At 49.5% G+C, this 19694-nt stretch overlaps 1 protein-coding gene across 2 annotated transcripts; it reads right to left on the bottom strand.

The window, feature by feature from the left end:
* Positions 1–8123: 8123 nt before the first annotated feature.
* On the bottom strand, positions 8124–18726 carry SPTSSB (serine palmitoyltransferase small subunit B). Of its 2 annotated transcripts, none has more exons than XM_063408196.1 (2): positions 18629–18726; positions 8124–9474 (listed from the first exon to the last, which is right to left on the bottom strand). In XM_063408196.1, exon 2 carries the CDS (start codon positions 9444–9446, stop codon positions 9210–9212), a length of 237 nt encoding a protein of 78 aa, XP_063264266.1. In that variant the 5' UTR covers positions 9447–9474; positions 18629–18726; the 3' UTR covers positions 8124–9209. The 2 variants fall into 2 exon arrangements, with proteins under 2 accessions (XP_063264266.1, XP_063264265.1); XM_063408195.1 differs by lacking the exon at positions 18629–18726 and adding an exon at positions 18270–18507.
* Between the last annotated feature and the right edge of the window lie 968 nt (positions 18727–19694).

Genomic DNA, 19694 nt, shown 5'->3' with positions numbered 1-19694 from the left:
TGTGATAGACAAGGACAGCAAGCATACCATTTGAATATATGTTAAATTAAAAAATTTAACACTATTTAAAAACAATATAGATAGGCTGTCAGGCTTATTTGTAGGTGGCTTGACCCTCAAGAAAGTCCCTGTAGGTGTTTTTGGGAAAGCTCAAATGCCAAGGCCAGAAAAACCAGGAGACACTTTGTGCCAGTGGCAACGGGCAGCTTCATTTTCAGTAGGAAATAATGGAATGGTAAATGGAAAATATCCCTGTGATTAACTGAACAGACACCTGAGGTCACTATTCCCCCACATAAAGTGGATCCAGGAAAGGAGGTGCCCGAGGAGCTCCTGCCACCTCTCCAGCTGGAGCCGCTCTGACCTTCCCAAAGAGGGTTTGTTCTGGGCTGCTGTTTCCATTACCTGTGCTCATTTCAGTATAAAACTCCCAGGAATTTCAGAACCAGTGTTCTACACTTATTTTTTTTTATTCACTCATATAAATTGGGGTTTCAGAGCAGTATGCGCAGCACCTCCACGTCACAACAATGAAAATATCCTCATTAAACTGTAGGATTTTAGTAATATCCAGGTGGAAGCATGGGAAGGGCTGTGGGATAACATCAAACCACCTTTCTGATCTTTGCTGGTGGGTTTTGAGGAGGATCCTGGTGACACCCGGTCTGTGTTTGCAGCTGTTGAGGTCCTCAGCGTTCACACATTTCTGACAATTTTGCTCCTCCTATTCAATGAAGTCAGGATTTAGAGGAATGGAGCGGTTTTCATTCAACAACAGAGGAGTCACCAGGATCCAGAGGGGGGAATTCAAGGCAGGGCGTTTTACGGGAGCTGTTTCAGGATCCAAGGTGGATCCTGGCAGCAGCTCCTGGTGCCACCGGAGGCATTCCTGGGCAGGAACAGCTTGTGCTTGTACCTGGGGTGGCAACTCCCAGGTTTATTCCAGCCAGGATCTGGCTCCCAGTTTGTAATCAGACATCTCCACACGATCTATTCCTTTGGAAAGCACGGCTGTCCTTGTCACAGATTGCAGCTGGGAAGTTGCAAACAGATAATTTCAGCGAGGGCTGCTGCTTCAGCTTGTCTTCTGCAGTCTGAACAGGAGGAATAACATTCCCTGATTCCGCTGGGACACGGCGCTTCCAGGGGCTGCTCGCCGTGCATTCACCTGCACTAGATTTACTGGGATAATGCTCCAATTATATTCCAGTTCCTGCCTATTTCTTCAGTTCTGTGAGGAATCCAATTAACAATCCAATTTCTAGTGTGAGCCACGAGTGTTATCACTGCTGAACTTCAGAGGCAGCACAAAAGCAGCCAGAACTCCTTTAAAATGGCTTTGTGGCAGGGATGGGGGTATTGTGACATCCCACTCTCAGCTGATGGAGGTGAAACTCTGTTGCATCACCAGCTTTAATGAGCGCTGGCGCAGCACACAGACCCGTGGGTTGGCTTCTTTTCCATGCGTGTGTGAAAGCTGCACGTCCAACATGTTGGGTGCTGGGATCCCTCTGGAAGTGCTGCCCTGTGTCAGCAGAGGGAGATGACTCCCAGCCCTGCTGAGGGAGCAGCTGGGTGCTCCGTGTGCCGGGACAGAGCTGCTGGGTTTGTGCAGCCAGGGGAGCAAACAGCATCCTCTGCTTCCCAAATCCCTGGGACCTTTTCAGAACTCCTGCTGAGCTGTCATGGCCTTACAAACAGAGGGATTTTTCTTGGTTGCCCTGATAAACCAAAATAACCCAAACCATATTGAGCTGCTCAAACAAGGAGACATCCCAGCTTAATGAAAGTAGATTTAGATTGGATATGAGGGAGAAATTGTATCCTGTGAGTCCCTGGCACAGGGTGCCCAGAGAAGCTGTGGCTGCCCCTGGATCCCCAGGAGTGTCCAAGGCCAGGCTGGACAGGGCTTGGAGCAGCTGGGATAAGGGAAAGTGTCCCTGCCCAATGCCAGGGGTGGGATGGGATTTAATTTCCCTTCCAACCCAAACCATTCTGGGATTCAGTGGTTCTGTGAAATTGTGATAACTCAAACGTTGTGGTTTATCCTTCCTCGATAAGCACAGACAGCCATGGCAAAGGTTTCACTTTAGGGCAGAGCATGGACAGGAGCCAGGAGGTGTTGCTTTCATCCTGGTGTGTTTGTTACCAGGCTGCCCTAGGCCTGAACCTCAGACTAAGAAATAATTGTTTTAAAAAGGTAAATATTTGCTCATCAGAACACGAGAGGGATCTGAGGATGATTGTACAGCAGCTGTTTGCTTTCCACTTGCCTTTGGTAATCTTCCGTGTCCCAGCTAAAACATCTCATCCCATTAAAGGAATTCTGGTGAGAGGTGGGGTGAGCTGAGAGCTGCCGTGAGAGGACAAGTGTGGGCATCAGGAGAGGTTCACGCTGGATATCAGGAAGAATTCCTTCACTGAAGGAGTGGATAAACACTGCAATGGACTGCCCAGGGTAGTGGTGGGGTCACATCCCTGGAAGGGTTCAAACAACGCTGGATGTGACACTTTGGTTTATGGTTTAGTGGGTTGAAGGCTGGACTTGATTGAAGATCTTTTCCAACCTCAATGATTCTGTAATTCTGTGATCAGGAAAATGAGTATATTTTTCCCTCTGAGTTCTCTGATGAGAGAGCATGAGAACAGCAATATGGAGGTGAAAATATTTTGCACATTCTTCCTGTTTGAAAGCTGCACATAAAAATTATGGGTAGAGTTGATATTTCCGGACTTCACTTGCCTCACTCTGTCTGGCTGGAGACAAACCCAGAGAAAATGCCAAAAATACAGTTCAGTGAATGAAGATTGCTTAAACAGTCAGGGAAGGAGAACATGGAAAAAGGTGGAGTGGGAGGAGGACAGGGACACTGTCCACCCAGGGCTTCACCAGACCACTGGCACATTTTAGCATTAAGCATCTTCCCAGTGGCAACCTAAGATGTGCTGAAATAAACGGAATTTGCTACATGAAATAACAATTAACTCCTTCTTAACTATTTATTATTTCTTTTTGCTGTCTCCAGTCCTCTCTGATGGCATTTGCATGTTACGATTATTCAGCAAGATAAATTCCCGGGGGGAGGTGTCGCAACTGTCGTGGGATGGATCTTTCCCACCTCTCCCACCTCGCTGGCACAGGCACAACACGGGGTGCTGACACATCTCTGGGAAAAGGTGTTTGTGCAGGTCCTGCTCAGCCAGAACATTGCAAAACCAGGACTCGCTGCACGGCCAAGGGAGTGGAATCTTCCCGAGCTGATCCCGGTGCTGCAGCTCATTATTTATTTAGCAGTATCTGCATTTATATGAAAGATGATCCCAGTGACGCTCGTTTGGCAATTGAAGATTTCTTGGGGAAAAGAGGCCACGGAGCCAGGGCTGCTGCAAGGGGCTGCTTTAGTGCCCAGCTCCTGGGATGGATGGATGGAGGGGATTGAGAGGAATGCTTTGGGTTGGAAGGGACTTCAGAGCCCATCCAGTGCCACCCCTGCCGTGGGGACACCTTCCCCTATCCCAAGTTGTTCCAAGCCCTGTCCAACCTCACCTTGGGCACTTCCAGGGATGGATCAGCCAGAGCTTCTCTGGGCTCCCTGTGCCAGGGCCTGCCCACCCTCACAGGAGAGGATTTCTCCCAAATATCCGGCTCTGATACTGACCTGGGTGTGGGCTCTGAGGTGTTTTGGTGCCACTAAAATACATCTGTGATAGGGAAGAGCATTTGGGTATCCAAATTAGCCAAAATTTGGATAGCAGTTACCTCAGATTATTGGCTAGCACGTGAGGCACCTGTAGCCAGCTGTGGAGGCTTTGGGCACGGGAAGCACTTGGGATTCTTTGATGTGTCTCCACACCAAGCCTGAGGCAGCACGGGCTGCTGGGTGTGGGTGCCCACACCTCAGTACCAGCGTGATTCCACTTGATTTCACCTTTAATTCTCATGTGAGGAGAAATATTGGAACAGGAAATCAAAAATATGTGGAGAAAACGTCTTGGGATGTATTCCTTACCTGAAGTACCACACGTGTCCCAAACTTCCCCTGAGCAAGGCACCATTGTGTCCAGAGCTGGATTCATTTGCAGCATCTTTTTTTGAGCTGTTCCTTCATAAATCACTCAATCTCTGTGCATTTGGCAGATAATTACTGCCTCAGCGAGGCTTCTCTCTTGTGCAATCTGTGGCTGTGAGAAATGCAAGGAGCTGCTGGGAGCCCTTTCCTCTGCCAGCCCATCAGGGCGAGGCTGTTGCTCCCCATCTTTAATTACGGTGCTGCTGCAATCCCATCCCAGCCCTTTCCATGCCAGGCTCTTTATCCTGAGCCTGGCCTCACTTGTTTCGTGTCAAATTCCCTATGATGAACAATTTACCTGCATTTTCACCCCCTGTTCTTTCTTTTTTTTAAGGTACCTAAAGCTCCTAAAAAAATCACAGAGTGTAACTCATCCTTGGGTATGGCCTTGAAATAAAGAGATATTTCTGATTTATTCCATGATTACAAAGCAAAGATAGGAGCTGCCAGAAAAATTAACGGGAACAGCACCCTGGCTGCCAATGGATCTATTCCTGACCCTGCCACAATTTACCTTCATTTCCTCCCTCTTTGCTCAGTCATTGTAAGAAAAGCAGAATCTTCTTTTTTTAATATGGATTTGCCAGATTTACCCTGTTTTCCATCATGTGGATATTTCATCTCTTCTCTTTGTCCTGATTCCTGACGTTTTCCTCTTGCCTGAGCATATTCCAGCACTGAGATTCTTATTTTGATGCAGAGGGTGCATGGTTTTAATTTCACTGTTAAACCCAGACTAACGTGTGTCAATAACTGAGGAGGGCTATAACTTATATTACGTAAATAAAAAAATCCCCATAGCCTATTTTGAGCTTGGACCTCCTTATTCCAATAAAAAAGGAGGCCTTGGCTAATCTGGCTGTACTGAAACCCCAGGATCAGCAGAGTTTATCAGCTCTTACCTGTCCTGATGGAGCAACTGCTGAAACAAGGGTGGGGCAGGCAGGGATGATGACAAGTGGGAATTCTCAGAGTTAATTCTGACCTCCACCCTGAATCAGAGCCCTCCAGCCAGGGAGTTCCCGTGGAAGTTGCCTGGAGGTATTCTCAGGATCTGGGCTCTCCAAATTCAGATAAAAGTTTGCTTATTGGAAGGAGTGTGAAGGACAAAGCTGATCGTGCCTTGAACCAAGGTTTGGTGCAGGCTGAGTTTTCCTCGCTGTGTGTGAGGACAGAGTGAGGAGGAGCCCATCTCCTTTTCTCTTTTCCTGGTGGAGTCGTGGGACAAGCTCAGATCCAGCCTCTGGAGCACCTCAGGAGGGATCAGACCTCCCTTGTCAGCTCACAAACACTCAATTTTCAGTTTCCTGGGGTTATTTTCCCTGGACATTTCATAAATTTCAGCTCCTTGATTCCCTTGACTACAAGTTTGCAGCAGAGCTGCTTTGGGTGGTTCGATGTTGGATCTGAGGATCTGCACTTTGAGTCCAGCTTTGCTCCTGACTTCCCAGTTTTTCTGTTTGTTGTAGGATTTCAGGCTATAGCTTGAAAATAGTTATATGTTGACAATGTTATAGTTTGGTGTTTGAGGGAAAAATAATTGCAATTATTTGAGTAGGGGTGAGAGGACAAGGCTGCTTTTGCTGCGTGAATATCGATCATTCTGTGTGATTAAGAGAAAGTGAATTATTCTGTGTTCTGTAATATTTCATTTGCAAATCTGCCTGTTCTGCTTTAATTTCAGTGCTCAGCCTGGCACGTGGCCACTTGTCCATGTCTGTGCCCTGGGGTGCAGCAATTCATCTGGGAGAATTGTCCCAATTTTGGCTCTCACTGGTGCTGCACGAGTCGAGTGTGATTTGCTGTTCATGTGGTTCTGCTGACTCTTCTACACTTGCTGGGCTTCTTTTACCATGGCTTAAGCAGTTGTGTGGATTTTTTCCCTAACTTCCAAATACTTAGGGAATTAAATTTGGAAGTGGAGCATCCGAAGTGAAAATTTTATAGATTATGGCTGAATCACAATGACGAGGAAACTTAAAAAAAAAAAAAAAGGAACTTGTTTAAGATTTCAAAATTGCAGAAGCACAGGATTTTTTTTCCTGGAATTCTGAGTAAATTGGACACTCAGACATGCAGGGGCACTGGTGGTGATCCTGATCCCTGTGTTCCCACTAAGGAAAAGGTCCTTGGGAAGCTGTTTTTAATGGTTTTGGGTAAAAGCTGCCCTCAGGGGCCTTGGGAGGAAAGTTCTGGAGGTTCATGCTCTGGGCACGTTGTCGATGTGTTGTGGCCCTCAGTAATGGATTTGGGAGGTGATCCATGAAATTGGGCGGGAAACCTTTATGGCAGGATAAATGGGAGTTCTGATGAGATGAAATTAAGAAAATGAGTTTTAAACAAGAGGTGTATGGTGCTGGCCAGCTGAGCCCCAACATTTCTCGTCCCTTAAATTAATGGGGCATTTGTACTTTCAGGGTCAGTGCAGCTGGAATTGGATCATCTCCTGTTCTGCTTTTGTTCCCTTTTTCACTGCTGGATTGTTGGTGCTGTTTGCTCTTTTTTACTTGGATTATTTTTGGTCTGAACACTTCCAGCTGCTGTGCTACAATTAGCCCAGTGGAGCAATTAACTACAATTAACATGGAGCTATAATGAAGCAGCAGAAAAGAGCCTGACATCATAACCCTCACAAGGATGCTGTCACCCTTGTACTGGGCATACTGGTGTTACTGGGAGCTCCAAAATTCCACCCTCCCACCTTAGTGTGCAGCTGTGATCCCATGGAAACCTCTTCCCATTGTCCAGGAATGGTTTTTTTTTCCCCAGGGAAAAGGATTTCAGAGCTGGAACAGTTTCCTAAGCTGTGGTGTGGTCTCAAGCTGTCAAAAGTGTTATCTCACCTCCTCTGTCTTTTAGCTGGGGAAAAAAAAAATTGCTTCTGTTCCCTGCTGAGTGCCAAAAATCCTTTGAAGTCTCCTGCTGGATCCCAGTGGTTTGGAATATTAAGTAGGGAGAATTATTCCAGCTTTTCTGGATGCAAGGAGGAGTGAAAAGGGCTGGGGGAATCTCAAAAGGTTTTCAGCAGAGATTATTTCCAGCAGCTTCTTTCCTTCCCAGTAAACACCCATTGCCTAAACCCTTTAAAATTTAGTAAAGACGGTGAATAATTCACACAAAAAAATGAGTTTTCACTGGGTTAAAACTGCAGGGACCCTCCCCAAAAGCACCTGCTGCTGTTTCCCTGCCACTTCCTGCACCTCCCAAAGGCAAACAAAGGCAACAATAAGGAAGAAAAATGCTTTGCATGGATGCCACCATGGGAGGGCAATGGCAATCCTGAACAAAGCCCTCTGCACGTCCTGTTTGCCAAGGGCAATGTTTAAAGAGCAATATTCCATCGGGTGTGTGCTCCTGCAGATAGGAGCTCTGACTTTTGCATTCCCGTGAAAAACTTTTCCTTGTGCTCTGAAAGTTGAGTTTGGTGTCATGGGGAAGAAATCCACTTTTGAGGAATTAAAAATGAATGGGAACGGGGCTGATGAGGAGGTGCCCTGGCACTCACCCCATCATATTTATTATCCAGATGAGCAGAAACTTTGGAGATAGAATTTAAACCCGCTTGGAGATAGAATTCATACCAACTTGCTAAGTAAATATTCTCCATTTTTCACCCCCAACATTGGGATTATAACTTTCAGTCTATTTTACAGACACTTTTCAGAGGAATTGTCACAGGTTTTGCCATTTTTCGTCTCCTCCAGTGCTGTGTTCATTACTCCAAGTGTGATTACAGCTTGGCACCTCGTATTTGCAGGTCCCCAACTGTGATAAACTGTCAGGACAGCTCCTGTTGGAGCCCAAACCTCTCAGCTGAGCCCTCAGCACACTCAGGAATTTGTTAATACCTTAATTTGAAGCAGAGATCATGTTTTTTTTCCCTCCAGAAACAGGAGAGGTCTTGGGCTGGAGTTCACCCCAGATCCATTTAAAGAATTCTCAAACCTTGCCCCAAAACATTCACCACAAAAGAATCCGAATATCCGAATCCCAGAATATTTATGAATGAGTGGAAAACACAGAAGAGCCGAGTCACACAGCCTGAGGTTGGTTCTGAAGAATAAAATTTTATTTTCCTTTTGGCTGAAAAAACTGCATACACATGTTCAGATCTGGGCAACCTTCACCACATGTGTTCGTTTCCAAACCAACTTGTGCTTTGAAGCGTGCAGGAACCCACTGCAGCTTGAGAAAGAAGTTAAGAGGGGTTTTTTGTTTAATCTAGAACTGTGCAAACATCCTTGGAAAGCTATTTACATTTTGCACCTCTCACTTCTACTAACAGGAGCATCAGCTGGTGGAGATGTGCAGTGTGCAGCTGTAATTTATGATTTGGCATCCGCGTTTGATTTGTGTTGAATGAAAACCAAACAAACCTCCCATTGTTCCAAAACCTCCCCACAGGCAATGGTAATAAATCTACTTTCTTCTTGGTAAAGGAAATCACTTTAAGCCTTCCCTGCAGGTATTAAAATATTATTTCCACTCTGGATCCTCTTCCCCTGGTGCTGATTTGCACTTTGTTGCCTTGGTGAGTGGGAGCAGCAAGGAAAGATTTTGCTTTTCATCAGAGGAGGCAGGAGGGCACTGAGACAGAGCAGGGCTGCTTCTTCCTGTCAGCCTCACAAAACTGCAAGATGAGGTGGAGAACCTTTTTCAAAAAGAAAATATTTTAGACCATCTGAACTCAGCTGCAGGAACTTAGATGTGAAAAAAGCTGGATTTAAGTTCATCGTCCTGTTGCTTTCTCTTCCAAGTTCCTCTCCCATCCATTAAAGCCTGAATGTCATTAACCAGCCAGACACGAGCATTGCAATCCTGCTGGGTATCCTCATGTTTTATCCCCTCTGACCTGCCCACTGGGCTGTGCTGGTAGAACTTTGGGTGTGCTGAGCCACCAGAACGGGCTCTGCCAGAGTGTTTGGATGAGGCTGCAGGAGCGGGAGCTGCTTGTGTCCTGTGCCATTCCTGGTGTGTGTCCCATTCCCAGAGTGTTTATGGAAGAGGGGCTGTGCAGGGTGCCTTGCTCTGCTCTCCAGCCCCGGAGGTGAAGCAAGCAGCGTTTTCCTAAAAGCCAAACTTCAGCACAAACACGATTTCACAAAGCTGTGAGAGCTGCCGGGCCCTGCTGGGGCCAGCTCAGTTCAGCACCGCGCCCTCGGGCTGGGAGCCGAAAATCTGGGAGAAGAATTCCAGGGCCAGGCGGACGTGGATGGGCACGAAGACGTAGGCTGTGTACACCACCATGGCCAGCACGGTGACGGTGATGGTGTGGAACATGGACTGCTCCCAGGGCTCCAGCACGTAGCTGCACGTCACCAGCAGGTACTGGTAGTACAGCCAGTACAGATAGTCCTTCACCCTCTTCACGTCCATCTTCAGCTCCAGAGGGGTTGGAGAGCGCCTGGAATGACAGGGAAATTGGGATTACAGCTGGGGTATCCCATGGAAGCACCACACACCAAGGTATCAGCGGCAGCAGCTCCCCTGGAGCCAGGGAAGCTGCTGAGTTCTGCAGCTGCTGCTCAGTTATTGGAGCTGTGTCATTCCCACTTCCCAAAAAAAACGTGGCTGCTCCATCCCTGCAAGTGTCCAAGGTTGGAGCAAGCTGGGATAGTGGAAGGTGTCCCTGCCCGTGGCAGATGTAGAACTGGATGAATAAACTCCCAACCCAAAACTTCCTGTGATTCTATCAATTCCCACAGTCCAAGTGTGTCTTCCTATTCATTCCCTGTGGAAATCAGGGAAATAGGCATTTAAAAAGAAAGGCTTTGGGCCAGCTTCAATAAATATCCCATAAATTCCATGTATGCCCCAGAATAAAGATAAGATTTAAAACAACTGCTCTGTAAAAACTCCTCTGCTTACTTTTGATAAGAGTTTTTATTGTTCTGTAATTGTTGGGAATAAAGGAAAGCCAAGTTATGAAAGAGAGAGGGAGAAAAAAGTAATCTCCAATTGCAGAAGGATTTTTTTTGCAGCTCATTCCAAAGAAATGAAAAACGTTACAGATTAAAAGAGTATTTAATGGAAATTATAAGTCTAGGAAAGATTTTCCTCTTGGGTAATACCCTTATGCATTCATTGTTCCCAGCTCCACTTGGAAAAGAGAATGGCTGAGCAAGAATTAAATAGGAAATAGGGTTTGCTTCCACTGTTCATTGTTAAATGTGCTTTTTGGCATTTGAAACCATCTTTAAATGCAGGCTAAACACATCTGTTTAGAGTAAATAGAATGATAGTAAAGTGTACAAGGCTTTACAGAGGGATTCTGTTATTTTGGGGTTTAAGGACATTCCCAGAAGATGAGTCCATAGGGAATTCAGCAGATTTCCCTGCTGGAAAACCTCCCAATGTCCCATTTTCTTCTCCACTTGTGCTGAAATGCCAGAACAAAGAGGCTTGGACACACCTCATCCCTCCAGTCTGGTGTTCACAGCGAGTTTGGGGCAACAGAACTTTGCTGTCCCTCAAAGCAACAAATCCGAAAGTGGCACTGGGAAATTTGGAGCCTGGGATTAAAATAATGATAAGCCACTGATATAAGTCAAAAATGTTCCAATATTCAGTGGTTTCCTGCTCTGTTCTGGAGGGATGTGGGGTTTACCAAAGGGAAGTTTGCCCCCCTAATTCTCCCAAAGCATTTCCTTCACTTCCATCTTCCCATATTTCCTAGAACAAGAAAGTTCCTCCAGTACTTCTGTGGGACAGATCAACATTTGAAATTTAGCAGGGGCTGTGTCTGTGACCACCTTTTCTTGCAGGGGTTCAGACTGGGGACAAAGGCCCTGCTGCTCTCTGGCCGGGCATGAATGGAAGCTGATTCCTTTCAGATCATTTACCTGAAGGCAGAACTCCAGAGAGAGAGGCCTTAAAGCCTTGGAAATACTGCAAAGCCTTCAATAAAAGTGGCCTGGCTGGCAAAGTGGGACTCCCTGGGAGCCAAAAAGTGTCTGGGTTTAGACTTTGTGCAAAAAGAGCAGCGCTTTCCATGGGGAGGGTGAAACCCTTTCCTGTACAGTGGGGAGAAGGAGGAGAAGGAGGAGAAGGAGGAGAAGGAGGAGAAGGAGGAGAAGGAGGAGAAGGAGGAGAAGGAGGAGAAGGAGAAGAAGGGGAAGGGGAAGGGGAAGGAGAAGGAGAAGGAGAAGGAGAAGGAGAAGGAGAAGGAGAAGGAGAAGGAGAAGGAGAAGGAGAAGGAGAAGGAGAAGGAGAAGGAGAAGGAGAAGGAGAAGGAGAAGGAGAAGGAGAAGGAGAAGGAGAAGGAGAAGGAGAAGGAGAAGGAGAAGGAGAAGGAGAAGGAGAAGGAGGAGGAGGAGGAGGAGGAGGAGGAGGAGGAGGAGGAGGAGGAGGAGGAGGAGGAGGAGAAGGAGAAGGAGAAGGAGAAGGAGAAGGAGAAGGAGAAGGAGAAGGAGAAGGAGAAGGAGAAGGAGAAGGAGAAGGAGAAGGAGAAGGAGAAGGAGAAGGAGAAGGAGAAGGAGAAGGAGAAGGAGAAGGAGAAGGAGAAGGAGAAGGAGAAGGAGAAGGAGAAGGAGAAGGAGAAGGAGAAGGAGAAGGAGAAGGAGAAGGAGAAGGAGAAGGAGAAGGAGAAGGAGAAGGAGAAGGGCCTTCTCACACTCTCCAGGATTAAGGGATTTACACTGGCGTTAGGGCTGTGCTGGTTAAACTCATCCCTTCCGTGGGTAAATCCCTGCTAATCCTGACCCCTGCCTGGAGAAGCTGCCAGGCTGGAGCACTGCTGGGGATGTTGGAGGCTCTCAGTGACCACAGACTCCTGTGCGTCTCCATCCAGAGCTGGTTAAGGACAGCCAAAGGCAGGAAAAACATCCCCGAGGCTGATTTTACTGATATTCCAGGCTGCAGCCTCCCCATCATCACTTGGAGGGCCACATGAATAAAGGATGAGGCAGTTAAGATGATGAGCAGCCCTTTGAATTTAACCAAAGCCCTTGACACCCTTTTTGCAGCCTGGGGATTGCATTTCCCTGCAGCTCCAGCACAGTCTGGCTTTCTTTGGTTCTCCCAGCACAAGGGAGAAATTCCATCCGCAGGCACTCAGACGTTCTGGAATTCCAGGAGGAACACGAGCTGCCTTCGTGCTCTGTGGTCTCCTAATGAATGACGGAGGTTGGGATAAGTAAAAGGGAAAAGCAAATTACAGCCTGTGCCCTCACCACCGCCACACTTCTGCATTTCATCCAGCCTGAGCCTGGCTGCCTTGGCAGGGAGCTGAGCAGGGAGAACACAGCTCCAGCTGCATAATTTATAAAGGAAAACACACAGGGGAGGGGAATAAAAGCCATTCTAAAGCAGCTGCTGAGACAGGGCTCCCCCGTGGCACTGGCACACAGATCCCTTGGGGAAGGGACAATTTGCATCCCTTAGGGCCCATTATGAGGGATGAGGAGCAGCCCAAAACCTCACACCTCCAGAGATCTGTGGCGGCTTTACCACCCAAATTAACTGCGGCAGCAATCAAAGGGAATGGCAGATTACTAGGTGAACTTTGGAGGCTAAAAATCTGTTTAAAAATCATTTTAAACAGGATTCATCCTAGAGAGGCTTCACTTCCATGACTGTGTTTTATCCTGTTCCTGCTGGCCCTGAGTTTATTCACTCATCAGTTCCCACTATTGCAGAGCAGCAGATAATTTGTTCTTATGCAATTTTAACTCAACATTCATTCGTCTACAAATCTGGGTTTAAACATTCAGTGGTGTTGGGGAAATGCCTTCCTGTTTAGAGGACACGGGACTATTACAGTCAGCTATGGGTGAAATGAAGAGAATTCTGCTCCTGTTAAGCAATATTCAGATTATTTTCAGCATTTGCACCTCCAAGAGGAAAAAAAAACTGCAAGAAGAGAAACCTGTAAAGCAGCTTTTAGTGTTTTAAGTGGCTGCCTGATTTTCTTGCTTGTTGACACACGTCTCTGATTAGGGCAGCTAAAAAGATAAGTCATCATCCAAATATCAAGGTTTCATTTCAGAGCATGCCTAATCACCCAAATTTCTTCATTAATGACTTATTTTCTGGAGTCACAGCTAGTTGGGAGTTAGAAGATGCCAGTGCTAGGTCCTTTAATATGTAATTTCTGCTTTGAGCAGCTGGGATTTGGGGAATTTTGATCATATTTTCAATCTGCAACTCTGACCCGTGGCCGGACAGCTCCTGCTGGGAAATTCCTGTGGAAAGAAACATTCTTCTAGGGGAACTGGGAGAGACTGGTTTCCAAAGAATGCTTGAAAAGCCCTTTATGCCCCCAGCAGGAGGGGTTGGTCGAGTTACACACACAGGGAAAAAGGGTTTCCATCAAATATTCAGGAAAAGTTCATCTGGAGTGGAGAAGAACAAAGCCTGGAGCTGGAAATGGCCTCATGGCCATTCAACAGGTGATCTCTGCTGCTTTAAATGGAAAGTAGGGACAGAAGGAGAAATAAAAGCAGCAAACAATCAATCAATGCATCCCCCAAATACAACTATTTAATTGGCTAAAGATGGCCATTTGCTGAATAATTGCTGGGATAGCCCAGCAGCAAGAGTGGATGGGGTTTGCAGCATCCTGAGGGAATCCTCTCATGCTGGAGCTTAAATAAAATCCTTCCACGAGGGGGTTCCACCACCCCTGAGCACCCACAGGTAGGCAGGTGCAACCAGGCAAAGTGCCAGAAAGAATTTATGAAGTTGTCTGATCTGTAAATAATTTCAGATATTAGAGGCCACATGGGCAATCCCCTCCTTGGGACTGAAATAGGAATCCTGTCTGCAGGTTACTGATGTGGAGCTGTTCCTGTTTGTGACTTCACTGTGCTAAATGGGTTTGTTCTGAAGATCTGAATTATCCAAGGCACCAGTCTTGTTCCTCTTAATGCTGACATAATTCTGGGATGAGCCCAGTGTTTATGCAGGCTGACACTTTCAAGTGTGAGCAGAACCAGGAAGGGATTCCCATTCCCATTCCCATTCCCATTCCTATTCCCACTCCCATTCCCATTCCCACTCCCATTCCCATTCCCATTCCCATTCCCATTCCCATTCCCATTCCCATTCCCATTCCCATTCCCACTCCCATTCCCATTCCCATTCCCATTCCCACTCCTATTCCCACTCCTATTCCCACTCCCATTCCCACTCCCATTCCCAGCCCATCAGGCATTTCCTTTCATGTCTTATCAGTGAGCACCAAGCACCGGGCGAACAAGGAATGAAAGGATCAGAGGTTGGCAGAAATTGAGATGAGGCATCAAATTCCAGGGAATCCACATCCCAGCATTTCCTGGGAATGCCACCACAGCCCATTCCAGGGAATCCACATCTCAGCATTTTCTGGGAATGCCACCACAGCCCATTCCAGGGAATCCACATCCCAGCATTTCCTGGGAACCCCACCTCAGCCCATCCCTCTGTTCCATCCCTGCTCCTCCAGGACGTGTCCATGGAGCAGGAGCTCAGCCTGGAGAGCTGCCTTCCCCTCCTGGCAAGCAGAGCCCTCAGGTTCCTGTGCCACTCACACACGGATCTTTAAATTTAACCTCCAGCTTGTTCTCCCAGGGAGGAAATTCCAGATGGAATGGGAATGAGAGGGGCAGCAACAATCCCAGCACTGGTCCCACTGCGGACAAGAATGCACCTCAACAACCACCTTGACTTGCAGATTTTAATAAAGAACTCTCCCTGGAATTCTGGAGTGTGCAGCAGAGCCTGTGGGGTTTGCTGGAAAAAAAAAAAGTATCTTCCAGGAATGGAAGGGGTGAGGCTGAAAGACAAGGATACACCTCAAAACCCACCTTGTCTTTCAGGCTGTAATAAATAACCACCTCTGGAATTCTGGAGGGCACAGCAGAGTGAAGCAATCCTGGTTGCTCTCCCTCAGCACCCTTGGCCACCCATTACAGAGCTCCAGGAAATGTGAATCCCTTCCATATGTCCCATGCAAGAGCAGGATGGGGTCTGAGCTGGGGAAATCTTAGTGCTGCACCCGACTCAGCCATTCTGCATTTGACTGAACTTGTGGGGTTTGCTGGAAAAAAACCCTTCCAGGAGTGGAAGGGGTAAGGAAGAAAGAGCAATGGTGTTTTCAGCCCTGTTTCCATTTTACTTTGTTCAGGAAAATGAACTCCAGTATCTTCCTAACCTTTACCCCCAGCTTCCTCCCTGCTGGCCTCAGTGGGGGCACACAGGTGCTGTTTTGGTTTTTTCAAATGTTGCCTAATGCACACAAGGCCCAAGAAGATTTCCTGTTACCTGGGAACTTTAAACCCTTCCTCGAGTGGCAGTGCCACACCTGCACAAAGTCTGGCCCAGCTTCCTCATATCCCCCTGAGCCCTGCTCTGTGTGTGTGGGCTCCTCCTGCAGCAACGCTGGGCTCCCAGACTGGGGGTTGGGGCTGGGATTCAGCTGCATCTCTGCCTGGAGCTCAGGGATCTGGAGCACAGGGATCCTAAAGCACGAGGATTCTGGAGCTCAGGGATTCTGGAGCACAGGGATCCTAAAGCACGAGGATCCTGGAGCATGAGGATCCTGGAGCACAGGGATTCTGGAGCACAGGGATTCTGGAGCACAGGGATCCTGGAGCTCAGGGATCCTGGAGCTCAAGGATTCCGGAGCTCAGGGATTCTGGAGCTCAAGGATTCCAGAGCACAGAGGTTCTGGAGCTCAAGGATTCTGGAGCACAGGGATTCTGGAGCACAGGGATTCTGGAGCTCAAGGATTCTGGAGCACAGAGGTTCTGAAGCACAGGATTCTGGAACTCAAGGATTCTGGAGCTCAAGGATCCTGGAGCTCAGGGATTCTGGAGCTCAGGGATTCTGGAGCTCAGGGATTCTGGAGCACAGGGATTCCGGAGCACAGGGATTCCGGAGCACAGGGATTCCGGAGCACAGGGATTCCTGTCAGCCTGCCTCGCCAGCTGCATGGGACAACAGCCAGAGGGTCACTGAATTTTCTCCTTCAGTCGAGTGCACAGATGGAGTTTATGGTGACCCACAGCCACGTGGAAAAGTCCTTTCCAGTGAGATCCACACATTTTTGACCCTCAGGAAAGCAGAGCTTGATCTGCAGCACGCACAGGGATCTCATTTGGAGAGAGGCTTCTCACCATTCAGTACCAGCACAGGAGCTGAAGGCAGCTGAAGTCTGCACTCATTCCATGCCTTGGCTGCCCCTGACAGCTGGAGGCTGCTCCCTGCAAAGCCACAGCTCTAAAGATCTCAGCTGCCCCTAACTTTGCAGCCTGGCTGATCTATCAGTGCCCAACCCCATCCCTAGGCACAGGGAAAGGGAAAGATGCAGCTTCTCTGTAGCAACAACACTCCTGGAGCAGCTCTGTCCCATTTTCTTCCAAGGCCAAATTAATTTTTCAACAATTTTCCTGTTCTTCCCTCCCCTGAAGTTTCCTCAGTTGTTTCCTTACATAACCAGCTGCTCCTTGCAGTTTAGGTACAGATCCCTTCCCTTCCTGCTTTCCTGGGCTGAGCATGGTTTGGGCTCTGGGTGCTCCCCCTGTGCCAGGATTTGTGCCTTGGAGCAGAGCAAGTGAGCAGCTCTTCCTGAGAAGATGGAGAAAATTGAATCCCAGGGAAAGGGAAACCTTTCCCTCTATTTTGAGTGGAAGGATAATTTAGGAACATGGTTTTGAACAGAACTATTCCCAAGAAAACCTCACATTTGGGACTAGAGACCAGCACCAGCTTTAAATTGCAAACACTTAAAAATTGAGAGTTCTCAAAGACCTGTCCCAGGAATATCTCAGAGGGGTTTTGCGTTTGCTGCTGGTGACAAACCTCTCTTCCTTGTGAGATTTGGGACATCATCCACATCCTTTCTGGTTCAGGAGGTTGTGTAAACACATCAATCTATCAACAGAATAACTGAGACGTCTGGGCTCTAAAATAAGATTGGCTTGCAGTTGTAGCCCTTATTTTATTCAGACTTCTTCGCTTCGCTCTGAGTCATTTCTGAGGCAGCTGAAGGTAACAGCTTGGCTTGTGTGCAGCGTGAGGAGGTGAATATTGTCCCAGCTATGACAGGTATTCGTGGAAAATGGGACCAAACTCTTGTGCAAGGGCATCTCCCCTGAGATCTCATCAAAGGAAGCAGAATTGCACCACTCTGAGAGGGGAAGAGCCAAAATGGAGTGAGATTCTTGCCACAGATAAGAAATAAGAAGAAATGCAGTTTTTTCCCCCAGGTTTAAGCCCATCAATGCAGTGGGGAACAGTTTCCTTTGCAGGCCACTTCCTCGCTGGGACCAAACAGGTCTGGGCACACAAAGCTCTTGATACCCATAAAACAAATGAAAAGCTCCATCAAATGTGGCTTGGCAGGACCCAGAGCAGAGCCCTGGCTGCCTCTCAGGCAGCTGGAGCTCTGTGTCCTGGTGCTGTGCGGTTTTTGGGCACAGAGGGGTGGCACAAGCACTGCCGTGGGCCCGAGCTGCTCCCCCGGCAGCGTTTCAGCATCTCCCATTCCAGCTGGAGGGTTGGAATAATGTCCACGCTCCCTGCACAGCTTCCCTGCTTCTCTCCACTGAACCTGCACCAGAAATCACTCCAAGCTCTCATGGAATTGTTCTCAAGACACAGTTATTTGTACCATACTCGTGATATTCGTGAGAGAAAGAAAGCCAAGCACCCCAATTCCTAAAGCGTTAAAATCCACATTAAAACCCCTCCAAGCGCCTTGTGCTGATGAAGCAGAGCCTAAGCATTTCCCGCAGGGATTCTCCTCCCTATTATCCAAGGTTTATCCAGCAGGGAAGGCAGGACTTGCACCTGCTTCCCACTGAAGGCAGCACCAGCAACTCTGAGCGAACCGAGAGGACAAACCCGGCAGGGGTGAGAGCAGCACGGCCGCCCTCCCTCCTCCATCGCCCCCCACCCACCGCAGCCTTCTCACTCCTGCGTGTCCCACTCGTTTTCAGGGAACCCCTAAAGCAAAACCCCTTCCTGCCACCGGGAAACCCCCGGCTGCAGGGCTGCAGCAACAAGTCACAGAGTCACGGAATGGTCCGGCTTGGAAGGGACCTCAGGGCTCATCTCACCCCCCCTGCCGCGGGCAGGGACACCTCAACCCGCGGGAGCCCTCGCTGAGGCTGCAGGTGCGGCTGGAACGCCACCAGCTCCCGGAGGAAGGCACAGCACAGCAACCCCCGCAGGTTCTGCGGCTGCCAGCCCCGCTCCCGGCCTCCCCCCGCTCCTTACCGGGCCGCCGGGGACTCGCCGTGGCAGCGGCCGCGCTCGCCAAGGTCACCGGCCCCTGGCTGGGGGATGCTCCGGGACGCGCCTCCGCCGCGATGCCCTTGGGCCAGCCGAGCTGAGCGGGGAAAGAACGCCGGGAGCACCGGAATGCGGGAATGCCGGGGCTGGGCGGCACGGGCGCACCGGGATGCGGGAACACCGGGATGCGGGAACACCGGGATGCAGCGCACCGGGATGCAGCGCACCGCGGCCGGCGCCTCCCTCACCTCCGCTCCGCGCACCGCAGCTCCCCAGCCCGGCGCTGCCCGCTCTTAAATCCCCACCTTTCCCCCTCCCTCCTTCCCTCCTCCCCCGTTCCTCACCTCCGCCCGCTCGCTGCCGTGGCCGCGGCCCCGGGCCGGTCCCTCCGCCCCGCCCGCTGCCGCTGCCGCTGCCGCAGCCGCTGCGCTCGGGCTTGCGGCGCCGGGAGCGGGGGAGGAGGAGCGGCGGAGCCGGGCTCGGGGAAACCCGTGGGCCGGAGCCGGCTGGCACCTCCGGGACGCAGCTGTTTCCCTGGAGCGCCGTGTCTCCCTGGCTTTTCCCGGCGCTGGCGTCATGCGCTCGGCGGCCGCGCTGCGGGATGCGCCAGAGCTGCCCCGCGCAGAGCGGCTTCTTATCGCACCCCTCTGTCGCGACAGACCCTGCACATCGCACCCCTCTATCGCCACAGGCATCCTGCACACCGCACCCCTCTATCGCTACAGACACTCTGCACATCGCACCCCTCTATCGAGACAGACACCCTGCACATCGCACCCCTCTATCGAGACAGACCCTGCACATCGCACCCCTCTGTCGCGACAGACCCTGCACATCGCACCCCTCTATCGCCACAGGCACCCTGCACACCGCACCCCTCTATCGCCACAGGCACCCTGCACACTGCACCCCTCTGTCGAGACAGACACCCTGCACATCGCACCCCTCTATCGAGACAGACCCTGCACATCGCACCCCTCTATCGCTACAGACACTCTGCACATCGCACCCCTCTGTCGAGACAGACCCTGCACATCGCACCCCTCTATCGCCACAGACACCCTGCACATCGCACCCCTCTATCGCGACAGACACCCTGCCCCGTGGTTATCCTGCCAGGGGTGCCGTCAGGTGCCTGCGCGCATCCCGGCTCCAAGGGAACGGGTGGGAAGGAGCTGGAGCTGCGGTGTTCAGCGGGAGGAGGGATTTGGGATTTGGGATGATTCCACATTTGTCAGGTGCCCTTAGGGGTGAGGGGTTTCCACAAAGGAGGGATGGGGATGGACAGGTGTTCACGAGACTTTATCCGAAATGCTGCGGAATCCAACACGACCCAGCCCATCACGAGGCTCAGGTTTCTGTAGTTTATTCTGTCCCAGAGATTAAAAAGCTTTATTTATTCTGCTCGCT

The sequence above is a fragment of the Prinia subflava genome, chromosome 11 (assembly GCF_021018805.1).
Source record: "Prinia subflava isolate CZ2003 ecotype Zambia chromosome 11, Cam_Psub_1.2, whole genome shotgun sequence".
Taxonomy (NCBI): Eukaryota; Metazoa; Chordata; class Aves; order Passeriformes; family Cisticolidae; genus Prinia; species Prinia subflava.
The sequence above is the reverse complement of the archived record's forward strand: the minus strand, read 5'-3'. Positions and strand labels throughout refer to the sequence as shown.